Source organism: Echinops telfairi, unplaced genomic scaffold, assembly GCF_000313985.2.
Source record: "Echinops telfairi isolate 266 unplaced genomic scaffold, ASM31398v2 ScPeMD7_1;HRSCAF=3_0, whole genome shotgun sequence".
Classification (NCBI taxonomy): Eukaryota; Metazoa; Chordata; class Mammalia; order Afrosoricida; family Tenrecidae; genus Echinops; species Echinops telfairi.
Genome location: NW_022103896.1, coordinates 19,152,374 through 19,176,592, shown reverse-complemented (window position 1 = coordinate 19,176,592; position 24,219 = coordinate 19,152,374). Strand labels below are relative to the sequence as shown.

General features: G+C 45.9%; 1 protein-coding gene across 1 annotated transcript in view; it reads left to right on the top strand.

Moving 5' to 3' along the window:
• The window catches only part of COL14A1 (collagen type XIV alpha 1 chain), a 221,421-nt gene that overhangs the window by 177,533 nt on the left and 19,669 nt on the right, over positions 1–24,219 (top strand). Inside the window, exons 42-44 of the mRNA XM_045287068.1 lie at positions 8,018–8,053; positions 9,539–9,605; positions 14,583–14,771. Coding sequence (XP_045143003.1) covers positions 8,018–8,053; positions 9,539–9,605; positions 14,583–14,771 — 292 coding nt within the window. The remainder of the gene's footprint in view (positions 1–8,017; positions 8,054–9,538; positions 9,606–14,582; positions 14,772–24,219) is intronic.

The window sequence follows — 24,219 nt, the reverse complement described above, 5'->3', positions numbered from 1 at the left end:
TTTTAAATCAATTTATTGGGGCTCATACAATTCATCACAATACATAGATCAATTGTGTAGAGCACATCTATACATTTGTTGCCCTCATCATTCCCAAAATTCGCTTTCCTCTTGGGTTCCCGGAATCAGCTCATTGTACATTTCTGGAGGTCAAAAGTCTGACGTGAGTGTCCTTGGCCTAAACTTAACATGTTACCTAGTTCTTTTTGGAGGCTTTAGACGAAAATCCACTTCCTGGTCTTTTCCTTCTTCTAGAGCCTTCCCGTTTCTTGGCTCTTGATCCACTTCACTTCCGTCTTCCAACTCAGCAATGTGGGACCTGTGGCCATTCTTTCAGCGTCACACTGCCCTCTGGCCACAGCTGGGAAAGGACCTTGGCTTTTGGGGACCCATGCAATTCCACTCAGGCCACCAGATAAGTTTAGAGACTCTCCCCATCTAAAGATCTAAACTAAACCGTGTTTTCCCAGAGATTCTTCTTGCTCCTGGAGTTAGTGTACGCTCATGTTATAGGGAGTAAGCCATGGGCATTTTCCTGGTGCCCAACCACAGTGAACCAACCCTAACGAGACCCCTTGGTTTTCCGTCAGAAAGACACTTCTCTTGCTTGCCCGTATCATCTCGTTACTCTTTCTTCTGGAAACCCGCTTCCATCAAGCGTCCCACCCCCAGAGCCCTTTCCCTCGGCTGTGCTTCTCATGTTCAGAGATGCACGCAAGGTATGTGCATCGAGGAATGTGTCCAGATCTTAAGTAACTACGTTCTAAGTAACTACGTACTAAGACGCATCCAAGTAAGTGCTGTCTTAGTGATCTCTGTACAAAGAGCTATCCTGGTTTCGGCTGTGCTGTCATTGTTCAAGACCCTGTCAGACCTCCTCTTTGGGGATAAGAGGAGTAGTGGACTCACAGAAGACAATCTGATGGTTTTAAAATCTGAAAAACCAAGTGTGATCCTGCACAGAGAAACATACCCTGACACCTGCATGGGCAAGCACGCGCATAAGGAAGGTGTGTGCGTGTCCGTATTCACTCTCGGTCTCTCTTACCTCCACAGTCCTCTCATTGGAAACTCAACGCTTCATTCAATTCTGGGCTAGTCTTCATTAAGAAACCCTGAACTCACTGCCAGAGTGTCGTTTCTGACTCAAGGTGCCCCTATAGGCCATGGTAGATGTGTCCCTTAGGTTTCTGAGACTATAAAGCTTTAAGGGAGTAAAAAGCCTCATCTTTCTCCCATGGAGTGGCTCGTGGTTTCCAACTGCTAATAGCGCACTTGTAACTGCTGCATTACCAGGGCTCACTAGGAAAGAGCCAGGAAAACACACTCACTCTGGGGCTAGTTCTCAGGCTGTTTCCTAAAAGATGCTCTGGGAAGAAGAGTTTCAGAATGTGCTCAGTTGGGTCTAAAAACTATCTACAAACTCACCCTGTTTCTCAGAGCTGGCTAGCACTTTAAGGCTTTGAAGTATCCTAAAACAAAACAAAGCAAAACTATGGGTAAGACAGTCAACAAATGTATTGCATGTGAGGTCGTCTTTTTGGTTTAATTTTATTTTTTTACCCTTATTAGAATTGGTTTCTCTTAAACCAAGCTTGGAAAGAACAGGCCCAGGGTTGGTCCTGATCCAAGAGGATGGGATTGGAAAAGTTGAAAGAAAGAAGAGTTGGCTCTTGGGTCTTGGGAGAGGAAGATGGAGGAGGGGAGGAGCTCATTAAGACCTGGGTTATATTGCCCAAGTTTACACCCAGCCCTACTTACCCACCTGACCTTTTGTAGCTGTGAGTTAAGCTCTACATTTCCTTCCTGAAAGCAACAACAAAAAAACACTTGTCAGAAATACTGGTTTTCGTTGCTGTCCATCCCTTGGTGGTGGCATGGAGGGGCCCGTGTCGCTGACACTTTGATCACAGGCAGGAACCATATGGTCCGTGGACGCAGGTCCAGATGCCTCCAGAGGCCTTGGAGTTTCCTGTCTAAAACCAGTTGTTCTCTGAACTGTCCAGCCCTGTGCTTTGGGCCAAGAGCTGCCCAGATGCCTGCTGGCAGCCAGCTGGTATGGCCTGTAAAGCAGGCCAGTAGTCAGGGTGTGAAGGCCTTGATTGATTTCCCATGGAGTTCTGTCTAGGAAGGTAGGAGGGAAAGCAACCAAGTAAGACAGCCTGTCCCACTGAAAATAGCAACACATTTCTGATGGTCCATGCCAGAAACACATGCTTTCATGCCCTCTGCTTGCAGCCGCCTACTTCCCAGAGTAGAATGTCTGTCGCTGCTGCTGCTGCTGCTGCTGCTGCTGCTGGCCTCGTTCCTTCGGATTTTAAGCATTGGAATACGTATAGTGCAGCGAGGCAGATAGTAATGACGTCGTTTACCACTAGGTCACTGTTTAGCTTGAAATCAATAAAGGCTGATAGACCCCCCCCCCCCCGTCCCGACCATTTAAAGAGTGCAGCCCTAGGGGTTAGGATCCCTGGGTTGCAAATCTGGCTCTAACAAAGGATGTGAGCCCCATCATTTAGCAACTCCCCAAGCCTCTGTGGACATCAGTGTCCTCATTCATTCATTGAAAAACATTAGCAGAGTAGAAACCACCAGCCACTCCGAGTGAGAAAGATGGGGCTTTCTGGTCCTTTAAACAGTTCCAATCTTGAAAAGTCACAGGGGAAGTTCCGCCTTGTCTGAAAGGGTCACTATGAGTCATCATCAACTTGATAGCTATGAGTTTGGTTTTTCGGTTTTGTATTAAAATATGCCACAGACAGACATACCCTGTCCTTGGTTCATTTTAATGGGTGTTTTAGCCTGGGTACATTAGAGAAACAAATCCACAGAAACATATATATAAGAGAGAGTTTTATATACAGGGTAAATGCACATCAAGAAAACATCCCAACCCAGTGCTGCCCAAGCCCACAAGTCCATTAGTCCATATGTTCAACACCAATCCACAAAGTCCTCCTCCATCTCACAAAACACACACTATGATGCTGACTGCAGGAGGAAAGCCAAATCAGTGAATGTGTAAGCATCTCAGGGGTCTCCACACGGCTACTCCAGCACCCAGGGCTGCATCGGGGTAGGTCCATGTGGCTTCTCCTCAGGGATGTCTTGCAGGAAGTGAGCCTTGCCAGCTGAAGCAGAGAACTGGCTAAGGCAGCTGCACCCTGGGCCGACCATCACAAAGCAAGAGACCCGAGAACTAGAAAGGCAGGGTTCACCGAGTCATTTATCTCTCTGCCCTTCAATTAACCCTCCATGTGTTTATCGGCCAGGGTGGCACAATAAACTTTAACTATCTCAATGGGTTGCGATGCTTTTTCTTGCTCCATCACCACTTCCCATCTTTTCTTTTCCAGCCTCTCCTCACTTCTCACCTATCTCACAAACTCTCCCCGACCCTCTTGCTGCTTTGGGGCTAGCCTGTGTTCATTTTTCAGCTGCTTTAAGATCCTGCAGGCCTACCTTGCTGTGTCATTTTCCCGCTTAAATCACATCACTTCCTCCCCAAATATTTACTAAGCACAGGCCCCAAGTGGTTAGCCTTCTTGGCCCATCAAGATATGGCCTCTTGCTTCCCATCATCCCTTCACAGGGGGTTGCATCACACAAAGTTACTGAAAGCTCCTGAGAGACATGCCCACCTATTCCCGCTGATTTTGCCTTTGGGGATGCTCGTCAATCTTTCTGAGCTCCCTTCTGCATTCCCCCACCCAAGGAGCTCCTAGCCACCCTCCCTCCAAGCTAGCAGCTGCCTCTGGGAAGCTACTCTTGACCTGCAAACTGCATCAGGTACTGCATTTGGCCATCACTGTCCACACCTCCACTATCGAGAACTCTTTGAAAGCAGATGTTTTGTTTTTGGGGGGGTTTTTTTTAGCGGGTGGGTTTTCACGGCCATGTTTGTGTTCCTAGACTAGTTCCCTAGCTGCCAGCCAGTCATGCAACTCCTGAAAGCCTGTGTGTGTCAGGGTAGAGCTGAGCTCCACAGGGTTCTCAGAGGCTGTTTTTTCTGCAAGCCTTTCTTCTGAGCCACCTCGGGGTGGACTTGATCGCCCAACCTTTCAAGTGGCAGCTGAGCACCATGAACCTTCCGCATCACCTAGGGGCGCCATCCTAACCCAAACCAAACGCATGGCCATCAGGTTGGTGTTGACCCATCAAGATCCTGTAGGACTAAGGAGAACTGCCTTACAGGCTTTCCATGGCTGGGAAATTTTACGGTAGCAGATTACCACATCGTTTCCCTCGGAGCAGCTGGTGGACTCGTACCTCTGATCTTTCAGTGACTGAATCATGTGGTTAAAGCTAGGTGCTTTTATCATAATGCCACCCGGGATCCTTTACGAGGGTACTTAGTAAATATTTGTTGGAAGAATGAGTGAATGCATGTATGGTTGGTTTCTAGTCAGACTGCTGTTCAGGGTGATCAGCGGCCAGATCCCAGGAAGTCTACTTTACCAGCTTGGGCTCTTTTGATTTAGCTTCACAGACAGCTTTCATCTGTGGGCCCTGGGACAGGAGCTTCTTCCTCTTCCTTTCAGTGAGAAAACTCTGTGAATCTATGAATGCAGCCACTGTATTTTCTTTTCTTTACGTTTCAAGGGTTCCTAAAATGAAGGGAAAATGTGCCACCTTTTCCTGCCTCCACCTACAGGGACTCCGGCTTTTCATCCTTTGGTGGAGTTATAGGCCTTGACTTGCTCAGGAATTTTTATTTTGTTTTTGTTTCGCTTTGCAAAAAAAAAAAATCAAAGGAATGATGTCAGAGAAGCTGGCAGCAAAAATAATTTCTCGCAGGGCCGTTCTTTCACTAAATAGATCTTTCACGGGCTGCCTGGGTCCTTCTGCTGCTGAACGAAGTATCCCGCGCCTGTGTTGGAAGAATGTCCGTCCTGCTCATGATCTGCCCCCAGACCCCAGGAGCTGGGGCTGTGCATTTGCTGCACCTGTCAGAATTGCTCTATCATTCCTTCCTCTGCACCTGAAAAGGTGACTGCATTCAAATCTCAGAAAGTGCGTGGCTCAGGAGGAAGAATATGCAAGACAAAAAGGATTTCGAAAAAATGACTCACATTGAAATCAAGTTCTGTACAGTGGGAGTTCGGTTAGGAATGCGTGTTTACTTGCTTTGTCTTATTTTAATGAGGAAAATATATTTTCTCCATCAGAAAAGGAGGCATTGATGGACAGATTTCTGAAGCCGCATTCTTTTTTAGGGAACAGTAAAATGTCCTAGGGACGTGTAGAGTCCCAGCTTCTTGTCTCATACTTGTGGCCTCACTTGGGGCAAGTTAGTTATCCTTTCACTGTCTTTCTTTCCTTATTTACAATGAAGTCGTGCCATCACAGCTCCTACGTCTATAGTTCGAGGCCTTGGCGGTGCAGAAGGAGCCCTGTGGATGTGGGGGTTTACGCCTTGGGCTGGTCACTGTAAGCTTAGCAGTTTGAATTAGCCAATTCATGGGATCAAGAAGAGGCTTTCGGCTTCCGTCAAGATTTACATCCTCAGCAACCCTTGGGGGCAGTTTCACTCTGCTCTTTCGGGTGACTGTGAGTCACAATTCACTCAATGGCAGTGGGCTCTGGGTGGTGCAAGCAGTGAGCTCGCTTGGCTGGTTCAAGCCCACCCAGAGGGGACTGGGAAGAAAGGTCGGTGGTCTACTCTGAAAAAGTAGCCAATGAAAGCCCCGTGGAGCCCGGTTCCTTTCCGATACACATGGGATCGCGACTCGGTAACTGGTAAGGCTGTAAGGAAGATAATCGAGAAATAAGTGACTTTGCTGAAAATTCTGAGAACACTGCTTGGGCGGTGAAGTGGTTAAAGGGATCACCTGCTAACCAAAAGGAAGGGGGTTCAAACCCACTGGCCACACCTCAGAAGACAGATGTGGCACCCGCCCTGCGTACAGAGTTATAACCTTGGGAGTCTCATGGGGCTGTTCTGTTCTGTCTCGAGTATAGGGAAATTGGATTTATCTGAATGGAATTGACTATTGTTTTAATGATCTAGAAGCTTAGTTTTTATGTCCAACCAAAAATAAAAGCCAAACTCACTGCCACCTAATGGGTTCTGGCTCACAGCTGCCACATACATAGGACTTATAAGAGCAGAGTCTGGTCTTTCTCCCTCGGAGCATCTGGTGGATTCGAACCACCAACCTTGTGTTTTTTGGCACCTCGCCTGATTCACTGTGCCCCAGGGCTCCTCGCCCAAGTATAAAAGGTTTCAAATATTTTTCTTCTTTCCCTTTGTTGAAAAATCAAAACAATGAAATGCAAATTGTGCTGTTATCCAGACTTGAAGTGAATTTCCTATTTATTTATTTGCATTTTCTTTTTCTTTTTAAAAATCATTTTATTGGGGGGCTTGAAGTGAATTTCAGTCACTCATTTGTCCATTTACCACCTGTGCCTTTTGATGCCTGGGGGCACAGTTCCTGGAGCTGTGGGTGTGTGTCAGCCCCCAGACCAGACACAGACCTGCCTTATGAAAGTCGCGTGCCAGGGATGCCACCGTCGTGAGGACCTCGTTTCTGGTTAAAGGCTGGTTCAACCCTCATTGACGTGCCCCCCCCCCCCCCACTTTGTATTTTTCACCCATCTCTGTCCCTTTGAGTTTGGTGACAGCTAACCAAGTTTGGGGGTGATACTGAGGTTGTTTGGGGGGGGGGTTGGGGGATGATACTGAGGTGGTTTGGGAACCTGTTGAGTTTGAAGGAGCAAAGCTTGACAGTGTGACAGATTCCATCAGCAAATGGCATTCACAATCTTTATTGTAGGGACTGTAAAAATCTTGTTCAATGAACTTATTCCATTGTCTCTGAGTTGAAGCAAAATAGGAAACCTTTCTGAAAACACATGTTTTGCATTAAAAGCATAACTTCACTGCAGAACTGATGAAAACAACTTTTCAATGACTAACAACAACAGCAAAAAGTAGAGTCCCTTGTGAGTCAAGGCATAGCTAAACTACATAACAAATAATAATTCAGCTGAGAATTCATGTAAATATGAACTCCCCGTGTTGACAGGGAAATCATTGACAGGGAGTTCTGTGTTATCATGCTGGAAGGAAAACAGTGTGATTGTGGGAGTTCATAAATCTCATCCTTTCTGTGAATTCTTGAGAGGTTGGGAGGAGATGTTTTCATTGAGGGATTCCTAAAATGATTGAAACAATGTGCCCATCATAAATTTGTGAGCTAAATTATAAAACATATGTATTCACTATCATTGAGTCCAAGTCCAACTCATAGCAACCCTATAGGCCAGAACAGAACAGCCTCTTTGGGTTTCCAGCGCTGTAAATCTCTAGAGCAGTGGTTCTCAACCAGTGGGTGGCGACCCCTTTGGGGGTCGAACGACCCTTTCACAGGGGTCACCTGATTCATAACAGTAGCAAAATCACAGTGATGAAATAGCAATGAAAATAATTTGGTGATTGGGGTGTCACCACAGCATGAGGACTGTAGTAAAGGGTCGCGGCATGAGGAAGGCTGAGAATCTCTGCTCTAGAGGAACAGAAAGCCTCGTCTTTCTTATAAGGAGCAGCTGGTGGTTTCAAACTGCTGACCTTGCCACTACCATGGAGTTGGTTCCAACTCATAGCGTACAGGGATTTCAACCCTATGTACAAGAGAATGTAACACCACCTGGTCCTGCATCATCCTCACAGTTGTTCTTGCCTTTGAGCCCGTTGTTGCATCACTGTGTCAATCATCAGTAGAGGCCAATAAGTAAAAGTAGCCCTTTATGTAGAAAACTGTGAATGGCCCAATAAGTAAAAATGTGTCTTATCAAGAGGCCTGGAGGGATAAGACATTGAAATGGCTGTTTCTGTAATAGAGTTCTATTTATTGTGTCGCTACTTGTTTTGTTGCTGATATTGTATACCCGTGTTGCTAAAGAATTACTTGGGCTAATTAAAATGGCTTAATTGAAAAAAAAAGTGATAGATTATCATTACATCCAGCTGAGTGATATAACACGTCATTTAACCATCTTTTAAATTTTACAGGGTGTCCCTGGATTAAAGGGAGAGAGAGGAGAACGAGTAAGTATCCTCTAGCTCCATTTCCTGGTTTCAAGCTGGTTCCACCTTGTCTGAGTCTCCTACAGGTTGACCACATCCTGCCATCCCATGGGTATTCGTTCCTATTGCATTCTTCCTTCTCTCCACGCCTTATCCCAACTCATTGGACTGTGAACATCTGTTCAACCAGAGGAAGCCCCGGGGGCTAGCGGTCAGAGGAGACCATTTCTAGTTACAGATGTGGTACCATGCAGCTAGGTGACCCTGAGCCCATTTCTCCAAGAATCAAACTTATCTAACGCCAGAGGGGACTTGACGAGGACACTACAGGAAGTCCCCAACGTGTAACATATTCGAATTATGACAAACCTCACGGGATTTTGTTGTACATCCCATCATTATTATACGCACAGCATACAAGGTTGTAGCATGCAATTTGCTAACATTATCACTCTCAGATGCTCACTTGCGTGGTTCAGCTTTATGATTTACTCTTCAAAGCATTGACCCGTCGCAGGCGATGTCTGGTCGACAGTGAAGTTGTTGGTGTCTGTGTCATGAGTTGCAATGGATAAAAATTTGGGCGATGTTCAGCCCTGACTGCATATGACTATTGAACTTCACACATGCTTCACAGCAACGATGAATTGAATTTCATTGTTAGACAACGCTGTAGACCAGGCCTGGCGTGTGATCTAAGCCAGCATTTCGTATCTTAAGAAACATCAGCTGTTAATTCAAAATGAGGTGTTCAATTTACACCAGACTCGATGTAGGACAGTCTTTGAAAGGGACCCTTATTGTAAGCTGGGGACTAGCGCTATGTAATGGGTATGAAAGCGCTTCTCCAAATGAGAGTTCTAGATCATGTCAGGTGTACAATCAGGCTTGTGTTTTAGTTCATGGATCCATATTGACTCCCCTCCAGGATGGCAAAGCAGAAAATTAGGAAAAAACTGGTCCCACAACTTAAATCAGTTCAATTTCAGAGGGTCCCCTCTCTTTCCATAAAAAGGTAATTGGTCTATGAGCTGTAGGAGAAAAGACGGCAGCTTTGCAATTTGAAGACCCCTCTCAGCTCGCCTCTGTGGAACCTTGGACAAGTTGTTGATCTCTGCTCAGCTGCAAAATGGGTTTCACAACTTTCCTCTGAGCTATTAATGTGATTAAATCATCTGCTTCAATCTTGAGAAAGTGCTGTATTTTATAAGCTCCAAAGAGCTATTAATGAGGCATTAAATATACGTGGGTTTCTTTCAAAAACGATTAAATCATTTCGAATCTGAGACCAGAAACACTTTTACTTGAGCTGCTTTAATTGAACAAAGCTTCTCGGAGCTTTTCAGTGCTCGGGACATATTGCTTCTTCTGGGCATGCGCCATAGTGGCCAGTGCTGTCTGTTAGGAGGAGCCCAGGAGCCCCGATAGGAACAACGGGTCCGTTGGATGCACTGCCTGGTGATTCTGGCGCTGTGGCTGAGTCAAGATTGTCCTTTGTCTCACCAGGGAGATCTGCAGTCTCAAGCCATGGTGAGGGCAGTGGCGCGCCAGGTGTGCGAACAGCTCATCCAGAGTAAGTGTGTCATAATCACGATGCTGTTTTCCATTTCTCTTCCTGTGTTAGGCCGGGTTGATTGAAGAAATAAATCCAGAGACATTCATAGGTGTAAGAAAGAGCTTTATATCAAGCAGTAATTGGATATCAAGAAACATCCCAGTCCAGTCCAGATCAAATCCTTAAGTCCATTCTACTCCATAAGAGCGATACTAGTCCATAAATCCCTCTTCAGACTCATGCAACACCTGCAATGATGCAAAATGCAGGGAGGTCACAGGCCAGTGGGTGCAGAGTCATGTGGATCCAGTGGTGGGTTCTTGCAGGTGTCAGCGTGCCTCCACGTGGCTTGTCAACAGGAAGGTGAAAGCAGAGAGGGGGAGGCCAGCCTCTAGAGAGCCCTTCATCTCCGTCTCCCTCCAATCAAGCTGCAACTTGATTGACAGGCTGAATTCCACCCACACGATCCTATGGAACCATGTTGGCATCAAAAAAAACCTATCACCCTTGCCTTAGTTCAATGACCCAGAAACCCCCATGATCTGTGTCTTGCTGTACACTCATAAGTTTTCTAGCGAGGCCTCCCGGATCTATGAGTAAGATCCTTTCAGACGATCCTGGCCTTCAATACCAATAGCTGCTGTTGACCATCAAGTTGATTCCAACCCATGGGTTCTCTACAGGACGCAGTAGACATTCCCCACAGGGTTTCCTAGACTAATTTTTCTGGGACCAAATTGCCAGGCCCTTTCTCCCACAGACCCACTAAATGGATTCCAATCACCCACCTTTTGGCCACAGCTGGCCACTTCACCATTACACCACCAGGGTTCCTGACATCAGTGGCACGGTGGTCAGGTTCTTCTTTGGCATTTATCCCAGAGCTGTCTTTTTTGCCCTTAAAGATATAAAGATAAAACTTGGTTACCCAGGTCAAATTCAGTGTTCTTTCCTCATCTCTCCAAATGGCTAGATTTCTCTCTCTCTTTTTCAAGTTCTCAGTTTCGCAAACTGCCAAACAATGCCGTCAGAAGCTGTCACCAAAGAGATGATTCATGGTGCCAATTTCCATGCACTCAGTTTGAATCACTCTATCCTGATCCATATGACATGCATTAGCCTTTTGGTAGCCTATGGTTTCCCCCTTTACTCTTTAGCCTTTCTGCCCATTGCATGTATGCGCGCATTGGGAGAGGCTTGATGTGACTTTGAGATGACGATGCCAAATGTTACTGGGACACACTTGGTAAGACACCTATCCTGCTTTAAAAAAAAAGTTAAACCTAGGCTTTTCCATAGCACAGTATTTCAAAGACGGAATCCCCGCCTGTTTATTTTTAGAAACACTCCTGTACAGTTCTTCCTGCTCCACTCACTATAGACTTGATCTTCATAATCTACCCATAGTGTTGCGAATGTAGGTCTTTCTCTTTGCCAGTAATCAGTGCAGATCTGAGAGCAAGTAGAGGTGAAATATCGTTCTCCAGCACACCCAACTCTGACCAAGCACTGCTGTCAAGCCCCTACCTCCTGGGTTAGCATAACTGGATCAATTCCCCTCCTTTAACCCAGAGCAGTTTGGCAATTCAGCCAGGAGGAGTGCTGCAAATGTCCAAGAAGGTCCTGTTTTCTGAGTCCAAACTCCCATCTTCAATTCTGAAATACACCCAGATCTCACGGTGCGGGAGACACAAAGGGGTGGGGTGGGGGTGGAGGACGTGACATGCAGGCATTAGAAGAGTCTTCCATGTGAACAAACACCTTAGGAAAACTGAACCCCAAACAAATATTCCTCCATGGGAGTCACATTCCCTACATCTTAACTCTGTATGATATCGCCCACATTGAATGTGTGTGAGAGAGAGGGAGGGAGAGCGAATCAGAGAGAACTCACCAGTTAAAGAAACCGGTTCAAATCCAATAAGTATAAAGGGGAAAAACAAACGCTGCTTTTGAGGAAGGTATGCATCCAAGCTCCTTACCTTGTATCTTCGGTTATTTGGTAGATTTCCCATTTTGAATATAGAAAGCAAATGCATTACGTTTATCTTTTTTTAAGTAAACCTAAGGGTTAAGTAGGACCCCTGATGGCAACCTGCTCCCCTCAAGGTCAGCAGTTTGAACTCCCCCAGCTCCTCCGCAGGAGAATGATGAGGCTGTAAGGGTTAAATGGTCATATGGCTCACTGACCACAGCTATGAGGAAGATCTCATAGTTTTTGCTGTCCTATTCCACCGTGGAGTAAAATTTTTCTATAAATATACAGTTATTAAAAACATGCCCTGGGGGAGAGGGAAAAAATGAGTGGATCCCAAGGGCTCAAGTAGAAAGCAAATGATGATGGCAATATATGTACAAAGGTGCTTGACACAAAGGATGAATGGATGGATTGTGACAAGAGCTGTAAAAGCCCCCAGTAAAATGATTTTTAAAAAGAAAAAAACTAAAATGTGAAGATTCAACAGAGAATGTTTCCCCGGAGCAATTTTAAAATTCTTGAGAATGAGTTCCAGGAGGGCCTTCGAGATGATAGCTGACCCTAGCATGTAACACAGAGAAGCCCTGCCCATGGACTGCTGATAGAAAGAGAGAGAGACTGGTGTAGGTAACTCTCTCACCAATTCCCAGCCTCCTCAGGCTGTCTTTCTGGCACCTCCATCACCTTCCCAAACACGAAGTCAGGGTCCTCTGGTGTCCTTCCCCTACCCCCTTCCCCCCCCCCTTATTCTAGATCTGTCTCTTGTTCTGGGGGTGACCTTATTTCCAGACCAGAAGGATAAGGGAGGGCATGTTTTCAATCTAACCGGTATGCCGGGCCTTCTTTATGACTGAGTTTCGCTCCGCATAGTTTTCTCCCACTCTGTACAGGACCATCTCGTGATCGTTTCCAGAGGAGCTGGTAGCAGTAGCTGGGTACCATCTAGTTCTCCCAGTCTCAGGGTCATGGAGACTGATGTCCCCATGACCCTTCTTCATTCGACTGATGTTTTCTGCACATCTTTCCATTTCACTCTTCTTCCCTCCAGACAGGGAGAGACCAAGAGTTGCACCCTAGATGACTGCTCACAGACTTTTAAGACTCCAAGCTGCTACGTAGCAAAGTCCACTATAGACTTTGTGGGCTCTATTATGTCAGTTGACCTTGGTGTACCCCTAGACTTGCTCCTTTGTGCCCCTTTGTCTTGCTCCCACTCAGAATGTGATGTCTCCGTCCCCAAGCGCAACAGATGCTTATTGTGCTCTGCTGCTCCTCAAAAGATTGTAGGTTCGAGTCGTCCCTGAAGTGCTTTGGGAGAACGACGTGGCTCTCTACTTCAGAGATATCAACCATTGGAAACCTGATGAAGACCCCCAAGACTATTGCCCCCAAATAGTCTTTAAGCCTTGAACCAAAAAATATCCCCCTGAAGTCTTCATAAAGCCAAAGGTAGTTTGGCTTACCCCGTGAAGAGCTGTCTGTCTGTCCTGAGCATTTTGCTCTTTTAAGACCTGTCTCCGTGGGGTCCAGCGGACAACAACCACTGGCACCATGACACAGGAAGCTGAGGGGACCGTCGCTTTCTGTCCACAGGGGAGGAAAGGACGGATGCTGGCACCACATGAGCAATAAGACTATGCCACTGACCCGTGCACTCTTGTGCTAGCGGTATGTTTTCTCAGCAACAGCAAACTAAATAAACGAATGGAAACGGAGCACAGAAAGCAGCACAAAGACAGCCCTCTGGCATGGGGCTCTCCTCTGATCCATCTGAGCCTGAGGGGAGGTGACTGCTTTTCTTGAGTGTGATTTCCAGCAAGCTCAGTCATCTGTTGTGAGCCCCAGATCATGCGAGGCACTAGACTAGGACAAAGTCCAGGGAAAGCTGCCTGAGACCCGTGCGCGTGATGACAGTTGGAGAGCTCAGCAAGGACAGCGCCCTGGTCTGGGGAAGAAGCCGCAAAGGCAGATGCGGACGTGCTTTACGGTGTGCAAACCAGCGTAGAGGGACCTAAAGAGGACTTGGGGGCCCTGGGGGACGATTCCTCGGTGACATTCACTGCTCTCTGCTTCAAGAAAGAATGTATCCAGTAGAGTTTTAAAATCAGTCCTCTGAAAATGGTTACTGATCTTTTATTGATGTTTGAGTGGTTCAAAGGGGATAGATAATAGCATCTAGACGATTTACTCTGTGGGGGAAATCTCTCGAAACTTGCTAGAGAAAATGGGATAGCAGAGAACCAAGTCGTTTTTAAGTCTGTACCTATCATTGTTGCAATGCCTTGTTTCAGGTTTGACTAAAGTAAGGGATTAGTAGAGAGAGCGCCGACTTTATGCATCTGTGTGTGTCTATATAACTATATACATGATAAAATAGAGGTAGATATCATCTATGATAAATATACAAAGAGGCGACACAATTTGGAGGTAAATGGAATGAAAATTTTTGACAAGCTTTTTCTGACACCCGCACCCCCGAATGTTACATAGACATAGATGGATAAAGCTGTGAGGAGATTCTGCAGCTGTGATCCAAGTCAAGTTTATTACAAAAAGGCTGAGCCGCCAAGAGGCAGCTTGAGACAGAACACTTGTCTGGGGATTTGCAACCCAGAAGGTGGGGCAAGCTTTGCGGGTTGGGGGAAAAGGCCAAGTAACTTGGGACAAAATTGCTAAAGGATGAAGCAGCTGGGCCTAGGCGTGGGGGCCCAATAAACGTTGGGGGTGGTGTTGAAGAGGAAGTCTATGGCTTCTGTTCAGTGGTGTTTACCGAGTAGCTGGTATGAGCTGTGGAATTGCAAACATGAGATGTGACTTGAATATCATCTAGACATCTTCCAAAAGTCAATGTCAAAGAAAACACATCAAGTTGAGCAGCCCCACCTTTCAGACGGAGGTGCTTTACCTCTCGGTGGGTCTGACAGGAGTGCTAGCTGCCATAACAAGTAACCCTCCTGGGCTTTCCTCCCTTGGGCTGAGCATGCAGTGAATGCTGTCTTTGTGCTGTTGTGTCTCAGGTCACATGGCCCGGTTCACCACCATCCTGAACCAGATCCCCAGCCAATCCTCCTCAATCCGGACCATCCAAGGGCCTCCTGGGGAACCTGGGAGACCAGGCACTCCTGGAACCCCTGGTGAACAAGGACCCCCCGGGACCCCAGGCTTCCCCGGGAATGCAGGCGAGCCTGGGACCCCAGGAGAACGAGGTAAGTCGAGTCATTCTCTACACTGGGACTTCTCTGAAGTGGTTACAGAGAAGCAGCGCCCAGCAATGGCATTTCTCCAATGAGAACCCATCCAAATGAATGCTAAGCCCTGGTAAAGGTAAGTTCGGGGGTTGAAATTCATCCAGCGGTTCTTCAGCAGAAAACACCCCATGATCTGCTCCTGTAAATATGACAGCCACGAAATTCGATGGCTCTGCCCTGTAAGGTCCTTATGAGTGGGATCCGATTGGATGCCACACACAGATCAATTCCAACCAATCTATTGATTTAGTTATTGCCGAGATGGGCAAAACTGAGTGATTTACAAAGATTTTATTTTGAATCAAGATCCTCGCCTGCTTGTATGAGTTAGGAGAGTTAGGACACCCCACCCCACCCCCAACTCCCCTATCAGGGGTCTTTGTATGAATGATTGATACTCATCCTCCATGATAAATGAATGAATGAAGTAAAGGTACTCCATCTACTGGGATAATTAGATGTCTATGCCTCCTTCTGGGCAGATGCAGCATCACTCCTGAGACTTGGCAGATATGAGAGCTGATGCCCTTTTTGTGCAGTGCTCAGACTGGGCAACAACCAGCAGACAACCCTGGGGAGATTATTTGGGCATGTTGACATATGGTTCGCATATGCCTGGGTAGACTGCACCAACACTAACTTCAAATGAAAAATGGTGTGTGACTCATCTTCCATTAACATGCGGCCCCGTCTTCTGTAATAGTTTCATGAGCCAAGATTGTGTCTTTCCCATGTGGGCACCTACAATCATAAAACCCCTTTGACTGCATTCTACTCCATTTCAATGATTGACCCAGATCGTCTGCTCCAGGAACAGATGAAAGAGAGGTGGGAAGTGGGACTTGTGTATTAGCCAAGGAAAAAAAACAATGAACAAGACAAAGAGACCGCTGTAAGATCAGTGTTCTCTACAATTTCATTTCTCAAGGGAGATTTGCAAAACACCCAAATGTTCCCTGTGGGTCTGGGAGTCATGTTGGTGAGACTTTGAGCTGGGAGATGTAAAGCAAAGATTAGAAAGGTAGCATTTCGTGTACATTCTTGGTGCATACCAGCAGGTCTTGTGCCAGTGCTGCCTCTGAACTGTCGTGCCCAGGGCTCTTCCCTCTTTGGAAATGCCCTCTGTGTTCCCTGTCTTCATACACCTTCCCCTTCCGGTCTCCCTCCTGTCTCCTGCATGGAGCCTTTGCTTGATCACCCAGGGCACACATGCCTCCACTCCCTGAAGATGGGATCCACTCCTGGTTGACACCAGCCATGTTCTAGGAGACAACTGAATTACCTAGAGGAAGGACTGGGTCTGAAATGTGTTGCATGAGGCTTTATACCTGGTATTACTTACTCAATAGTTACTGCTTTGATTGTGACCCAGTTCTGATGTTTTTTTCTAAGGGGCCAGCATGCAAAAGCAGCAGATGGTGTAAAGGGTATAATTCCCTTGAAACGCACCAGTGCTCTGCCAGGCAGGGCGGTAGCCCCCTCTGCCAGCAGGGCACCTTATTGTAATGGTGTTAGTAATGGATAAACTGTGACTCAGGGAGCCCAGAGCCAGCGGCTGAGTCACTGTGGACAAGTCACAAGTTATCCTTGTTGTCTTGGGAGGTCCTGGCCCTTTTCTTGCCAGCTTGGGCCTATCCGGTTCTGCCAGACTCTTGAGTGATTAGACCAGAGGAAAATGAGCCAGGACAACCCTTGGAAATTCTAGACAACTACAGTCCTGGATTTCTCAAAGTCAGAAGAAGACAGAGTAAGAAATGCCTTCTGAGCATGGGCAAAGGTGATTCCAGTGGATCATGCTTGAGCGGTGAGGCTTTGGGGTCACTGTTGCTGTGACTGGGTGTTGTGGAGGCCATTCCAACCCCTAGCCATCCCCGTTCGCAGAGCAGCATCGCTCCAGAGGGGGTTCTAGACCATAATCCTTACAGAACCAGATCACCTCCTCTGCCTACTGTGCAACCTCTGGGTTGGTTGCAATGGCCAACTTTGAGGTTAGCAGCTGAGAGCACTTAAGCAGTGTACCACCAGGGAGCCTTTTGAGTTTTCTAGAATAGAGTTCATTGTATAGCACCCAAGAAACACCACTGTTTCTCTTTTATTTCTTTAACTGTGACCATGGAGAGCTGGCTCGTCTAACCTTAACCCTCCTTGAATCATGACCTTGTGTGTTTCCCACTATATATCCTAGCTAACATATTCAAATCTAATTCTGATCTCCGGGTCACAGTTCCAGATGATTGACTTGCTTATTTCCTTGTTCTGTTTAGTTCAATTTTCATTGATCAGACTGGTGTTTTGAACCATCTATTAAACCAGTCAGCCTCAAGTTGGCTGGTCAATAGTTCACTAAATTCAATTTCTTTTGTTTACTTAAAAGGAAGAGAAACGATACCCAATTTTCATCTTCAAGCAGTTCCTTTTCCAAGATTCCTTAGAAATTTTTGGATCAGAGAAACCATCCAAATAATTTTTATGTGTAGGTTGTATATCTGGGATTCCTATTTGGTTATTTTGTATAATAAATCAGCAAATATTTACTGAATTCAGGGTTGATGTAAGACTTTTGGCTTGGCAGTATGTGAGATAATACTATTATTTATGGCTTTCACTTATTAGGCACCAAATGTAGCTGCCAGTTATGGAGTGCAGCACTATCCACGCAGTCTCATTCGGGTAAAATAGAAAATGTGGTTTGGATAAGGAAGGAATCAGCAACAGAATGTACACTGAATGCTAATGGACTTGTATAGAAAATAAATGCAGTTGTGGTGGACAGGAAGATCTCATTGCGGCCCTCGGTGAGGAAGGGGGTCATCATTTGTGCAGCTCTGTCAAAGTGCTGGACGACTGTCCACAAGATCAAACCCATCACCTGCCTCCTGGAGGAAGACGAAGCTGTCTGCTCCTGCGCAGGTTTACCGCCTCGGAAACCCTGCAGTCATTGTTAGTCAGAGTCAACAAGATGCAGTGGACATTTTTAAAAGTGTAAATTATGAGGCATTGGTGCTTTTGGTGGTAGAAGTTTCCCTGTCCCATGCCAGAGACCCAGGTTTGAATCCTGACCAGGGCATCTCTATCAGTGGAGGCTTGTGTATGATACTGAGCAGAGCTCAGCTGAGCTTCCAGACTCAGATGGTCAAGAAAGACAGATTTGGCCATCTTCTTCTGGAAATGGATCATAGAAGTCCTGCCCTCGGATGATCATGGGGATGTACACATTCCAGGGTACATGGGGATGCCCGAAACGGAGGCCCACACCACAACTGCTACCAACAACAAACTGTAAAGAAGGACAACATTTGAAAATCAAGTGTTTGGCAACACGATACTTGTCATTGGTCTCATTAGATAAAACACATGAAGAATGTTGAATTGGTCAGTAGGGGTTTTACCTTTAGATTTTAAAAAAATTTGTTTTTATTGAGAATATACACAAAGCCACACACCAATTCGCCAAGTTCTATACATACCATCCAGTGACATTGTATGTGTATATTTTATTCTTACAACAATTTAAATTAAGGAAAAAAAGGAATCCTTTTCCTCAGGTTCTGTGGCTGCCTTGGGAACGAAGTTTGTTTCAGAACATGAGAAAAGGAGGAGGGGGATAGATGAGGGCGATGGAGCCAGACTGGCTCTTCCAGCAAAGCCACGTCGAGAAGGGAGCCGGGATCTTCGTATCAACGGCAGAAGGGATGCATCAGGTTCCTAAGACGGCCACCCCTTTCTGCGTGTCGGCGTGATTGGTAGGCTGGAACCGCTGGCCTCTCAGTCAGTAGCCCTGCGCCTAACCCACTGTGTCACTAGGGCTCTTTAGAGAAGAAATCAGCCCTTGCTCTAATCTCTAATAATCATCAAGGACAACTCCTGTACTACTATAGTTTGTACTGTGTGTGTGTGTGTATGTATGTTTTGTACTAGAGTTGACATTCAATTGCTTCTTACTGCTGTGAAAAAAATCAGCTAAAGATTTTAGAAGTGGCCACCAGGTCAGGGGATGCTGTTATACACTGAGGCTAACCCGACGTGCCCAGGTCACTTGCTAGACTGTCGATCAGCAGGGCTGAAAAACTCAGTGAGAAGACTGAGCCTCAGAGGGACTCAAAGTTGTGAGAGAGAAGTAGCTTCTTGTGTACAATATTTCTGGGGCTGAAAAGCAGTGTGGAGCTGCAGATAAATTTGGCACAAAACTGTAGTTGTACATTCAGAAGAAACGCAGAGCCAAGATTCACCCCGTTCAGAATGATGGTCACTTCCATGACATTTTTAGTGCACCTAGTGATCGGGCTTCTTCCTGTAAAAACGACCTCTCGTTAATTTTTAAAATCAACTTGCTTGTAGATCGAGGGCCAGTGGAGCTTTGGGTATCATTTCCTGACTAGCAGTAAAATATCTACATCTTTTCCATGAATTTCTGTACTAGGGTTGACGTTCAATTACGTGAGAGCTGTGGCCTCCTTGTTCACTGCTGGGGGAAATCTGCTGAAGTATATGTGTGCCTTCTTCCTTCTTCACACCCCCCTATCCCATCTCTGGTCTCCTGAAGGATGTTTCACTCCAGACGAATAACGGTTCCTCTTTTCCTTTCCAAAACATCTTTGACAGAGTTTACTCTGGAGGTCCATCAGAACAAGACCTTTTTCCAAAGATTTGATGGCTGGAGTTTTCCAAACACACATAACCTTAAGGCATTGGCAGTGGATGCCTTTTATTAGTTCCCTTTTGAATCATCTTTGTTCTTTTTTTTATTGTAGAGTGACTTGTTATGTTGATCATGGCAAAGAAAAGCTTATGTGAGTAAAATTAGATTTGAACTTAGCAGCTTAAAACAATACACACGTTGCTGTTAAAGCCATTGAGTTGGTTCTGGACCAGGGGGCCCTGTGGGCTGCAGAAGGAAACCCTGCCCGGTCCTGCATCATCCTCACCATTGTTCCTGTGCCTGAGCCCACTGTGGCAACCACTGTGTCCATCCATCTCCCTGTCCTGCTCTACCAAGCATGATGTCCTCCTGACAGCGTGCCCAAAGTATGTGAGATGAAGTCTTGCTAACCTGGTCTCTAGGGACCTCTCTGGCTGTACCTACTTCAAGACAGATTAGTTTGTCCTTGTGACAGTCCATGTTCCAATCCAGGAGATTGGAGTATTTTCAATCACCTCCTAGGACCTGTCACAGTGGAACCTTGAATAAGGAAAATGGAAGAAGTACAATGCGAATGCTCCTTAGAAGTGAGGAGGGCAAGAGTTCATCTCACGTATCTTGGGTATGTTCCCGAGACCAGTCCCAGGAAAAGGACGCCATGTTTGGAAAAGTCGGAGGGCAGCGAGAAAGAGGAAAACCCTTGACAGATGGCTTGACCCTGACCCACAACATGGGCCCCAGCATAGGAACGTTTGTGCGGATGGCCCAGGGCCACGTGGTGTTTCGATCTGTTGGGCGTGAGGAGATTGCTATGAATTGGTACTGACTGGATGGCACCCAACAAGAGCCACACGTGTCTCTGGCTGTTAAGAGGTTGTGGTCAAGATGGCATCCAGGGCTTCTGTCCCCTGAGAGTGTGTCAGCTGCTGGAGGATTTCTTTCCAAGCTAACTCACGTGCTGGTGGTCGACATTGCAGATTTTCACTGGCGCCTAACAAGAAATCTCAGCTCCTCACCCTTTCCGTAAGGAGCTCAGGTATTCTTACAACATGGCAGCCATTTTCCTCAGAGAGAGTCCTCTGAGAGACAGACAGAGACAGAGAGGAACAGAGGCCACGGTGCCTCACTCAGTCTCATAAGTCACCAGCTTTTACTTTCACCATAAACAACATAAGTTTTGAGTTCAAGAACTCTATGGTCTTTGGGGTCTGTTTCTCCGTGAACTGTTTTGAAGCCCCCTCGTATTGTTTATTAGCATCGAGACCCGAAGTCCACTCCTCGCTCTAGTAGAGAAGAATTAGCATCTACGCTTCAGATAAAGGAGTTTCAAAGGCTTTGCGAGCATATTTTTAAGCTATCACACACCTCTCAATTGAACCGCAGCCTGCTGGCTCCCGAACGAAGCCAGGTGCCGTGTTCCTCGCCAAGGACAATTTCTGAGCAGCGGGACTTCTAGGAAACTGAAAATTGAGGAACCTTGAGCAGGGCTGGCTCACCTTGTGCTCGGTCTGGTTCCCCCATTTAAATGGGGGTGTTTCTCTCGCGTGTCTCCTTTAAAAACATTTCAGAGCCAGATGGAGCTCTGTAGAAACACTCTCACAGTTTTAAGCATCTCAAAAGGGTAGGCTCCACTAGAAACGAGCTTTTATAGAAGACGAACATGTTTTCTTTTCCCGCTCTCCTTTGAAGCATCACCAGGATAAGATCATTTTTCTCAGCGAAGACAGCACATGCCGTTAAAAAAAAATACTGGAAAATTACCATTATAATCAAATCAATGCCCTCAGCCTTTGGAGAGAGTAGAATATGAGTGCTTTTGTTCTTTTTTGGTCACAGACGCTATTATCATTGTTGCCGATTAGAACGTTTTGAAAACCTTACGTTGGAGAGTTTCTGGAAGCAGATCGTTGCTTTGAATGTCAGTGCAGTGTCTTGAGGTGACTAACTTCGCTGCCATCGAGGCAATGCTGACTCATAGGAGCTGCTGGTGGTTTTGAACTGCCAACCATGCGGATCAAAGCCCAAAGTGTAACCACGACACCACTGGAGCTCCCGCCATACGTTTCCAGGTGATGCAAACTGTTTGGAAGTTCAAACCTACGTAGTGGTGCCTTCAGGGAAAGGCCGGGTGATTTGCCTTCATCAAGAGTTTTAGAAAAGCAAAGCCGCCGCTGTGGCGTTGCTTCTGACTCAGTGTCCGTGGACACACAATGGTCCTGTCCCGTAGGTTTTTGGGAGACTGCCCACCTTTTGGTTAACATCTGAGTGCTTGAGCTAAGGCACCCCAGGAGCTCTCTGTAGAGATTATTGCAAACGACTAAATAAAACACTATGGAACAGCTCTGCTCTGTAACACATAGGGTTGCCTCCCCCAATGGAACCTGTTTCCTCTTCCTCTTCTTCTGGCTCCTTCAAACTCAAACATTCAAACCCATCGTGGAAGTCACCCTTCCTCATCATGGTTGGCTGCTTGGTCAGCACATTGGTTTCTACCCTGAAAATTACAAAGAGGTACTTAAATGGAGGCTAGACTGAGTCAGATGTCCCTGATGTGTGCTCCCTCAGTCCCAAGCACGTGTGTCCGTCTCAGCATTTCCCTATGATAGCGTAATTACTGATGTACTTGTGTGTCTTTCCAACTGATATGTGAACCCCTTCACCCACAGAACTGCACAAATAGGTGATAAGTGAGCCAACGGCTGATCCCCACCTCATCAACATCTGGCACATACTGTTAGACACCAGGTAGAAGATACAGAATATACTATATTGAATTGAGCTTTAAGGATTGAGTTTCTATCCATCGTCTCTTACCAGTGAGGTTACAGGCTCCCTAAAGACCAGAGTCATGCACATTTCCCTTTTTATTCCTCATCATGGCTGAACTACAATAGTCGCTTCATGTAGTTAATATATTTTAATTACTTCTTGGCCAGCTTTTTGGCTATCACTGCTCATTCACTCTAGATCTGTAAACACAGTAGAAGTCCACATGGTTAATAGAGTGCGTCACTCCGGAGACATCCTGTTGACACCCAGCTACCACCAAGATAACAATATCAGCATCTTTCTCTCAAGTCACTATCACATAAACTTAAGCAGAAATCCAAAATGAATTTGTTCAGTGGTAGCTTTAGTTTTGCTGGATAGAGTTTGGGAGCCCTGGTGCTTAGTGGTTACATCTGGGGCTGTGATCTGAAAGGTTTGCAGTTTGAAACTACCAGCCACTCTTTGAGAGAAAGGTGAAGCTTTCTTCTCCCATGAATAGTTACCGTCTCAGAAACTCACCGGGCCAGTTCTACCCAGTCCTATATAGTCACTATGAGTCACCACCAACTCAATGACAGGGAGTTTACATTTATATGTATATATTTATATTAGTCAGATATTTTATATGTAAACTATATTTATTTATGCACATATATAATCTGAAAGGAAAAACAATAACTCGCAGTGACCCTATAACACAAAGTAGAAGTGCCCTTGTGTGTTTCTGAGACTGTAACTCTTTATGGAGTAGACAGCCTCATCTTCATCCTGAGTGAGTACACACACACACACACACACACATACACACACGCACGCAACGTTCCTCTGTTGAATACCAGAATGCGCCTTGTTCTTTTCTAAATTTCTGAGCTTTGGACATAAACATGTGAAATGGAAGTAGAGCATGTACTCGTTCGTGCGATAAGACTAAAGTTGTTTATAGTAACAGTTTATATTAGCTGTTTATATTATAAATGACTTTCAACTAATTTTGCGATGTGGCTTTCAAAGCAGTCACTTAAAACATATCTGCACTTTTGTAGCTGGTGGGAACATAAATAGAAAAGATACATTCATTAACTTTCCCCACTCTCATTGATTCTAGATGTAGCTTTGGCATTGAATTGCTAAAGAAATAGAGCAAAGTAATTAGATTTTTCTGCATTCTCTTCACCAGTTTGGAAAAGCGTGGTGAGGAACTCAGGTATAAGATGCATTTATCTTAATAATGGGTTCCCCTTGTTTATTTTGAAGGCCTCACACACTTTGTTTAAAGCTCTGTAACCCCTGGCCTTTCCCCAGTGCCCTAATACAACTCCTTTATCTGATTAAGGATTCTCGTATCCCTTTCCCGTTCTGCAAGGAAGGGAGACCAAGCTCTCTGGTTGAATAATCAAGCAAAAGATGAACCTAAAACATTCCCTTTAAAGCCATGGAAGTTGGCTCCCTTTTCTGCTACGTTTGTATAATTTATAATTCTCCTAATAGTGCTGAAATCGCACAGTGGCATTTCAGGAGAAACGATCAACATTTGAGAGCAGGAAGTGACCGATTGTCATTTGGCCTGACATATTTTGTACCCAGAAGATCCTCACGCACATCCATGGCCAACCCGAGTGGACCGAAGATGAGAATTCCAGGTGCCAGATTGAATGTCGGTGACATGCAGGTAGCCCAGAACCTGTGAAGGACCACAGTGGCCTGGCAGGCATTGCACAGCTGGATGGTCTGCCTCGTCAGCCGTTTCCCTCTCTCCTTCCTCCTCCTTCCTCCTGCTCCACTTCCTTTCTCTCACAGCCCACACATCAGGGGTTGAATGTAGATGGCAGTGGCCCCTGTTGCTTTGACTGTAATCAACTGATCGCAAAACCTCTGGTTCTAAAGATCCTGTTGCCTCACTGTTGATCGGAGGGTGGTTTTCCTTGGCCATTGGAGAGCCTGGCTGAACGTATCAGCTCATTTCCCTCTGGCCTGTACTCCTAGCACCATGCCTATTGC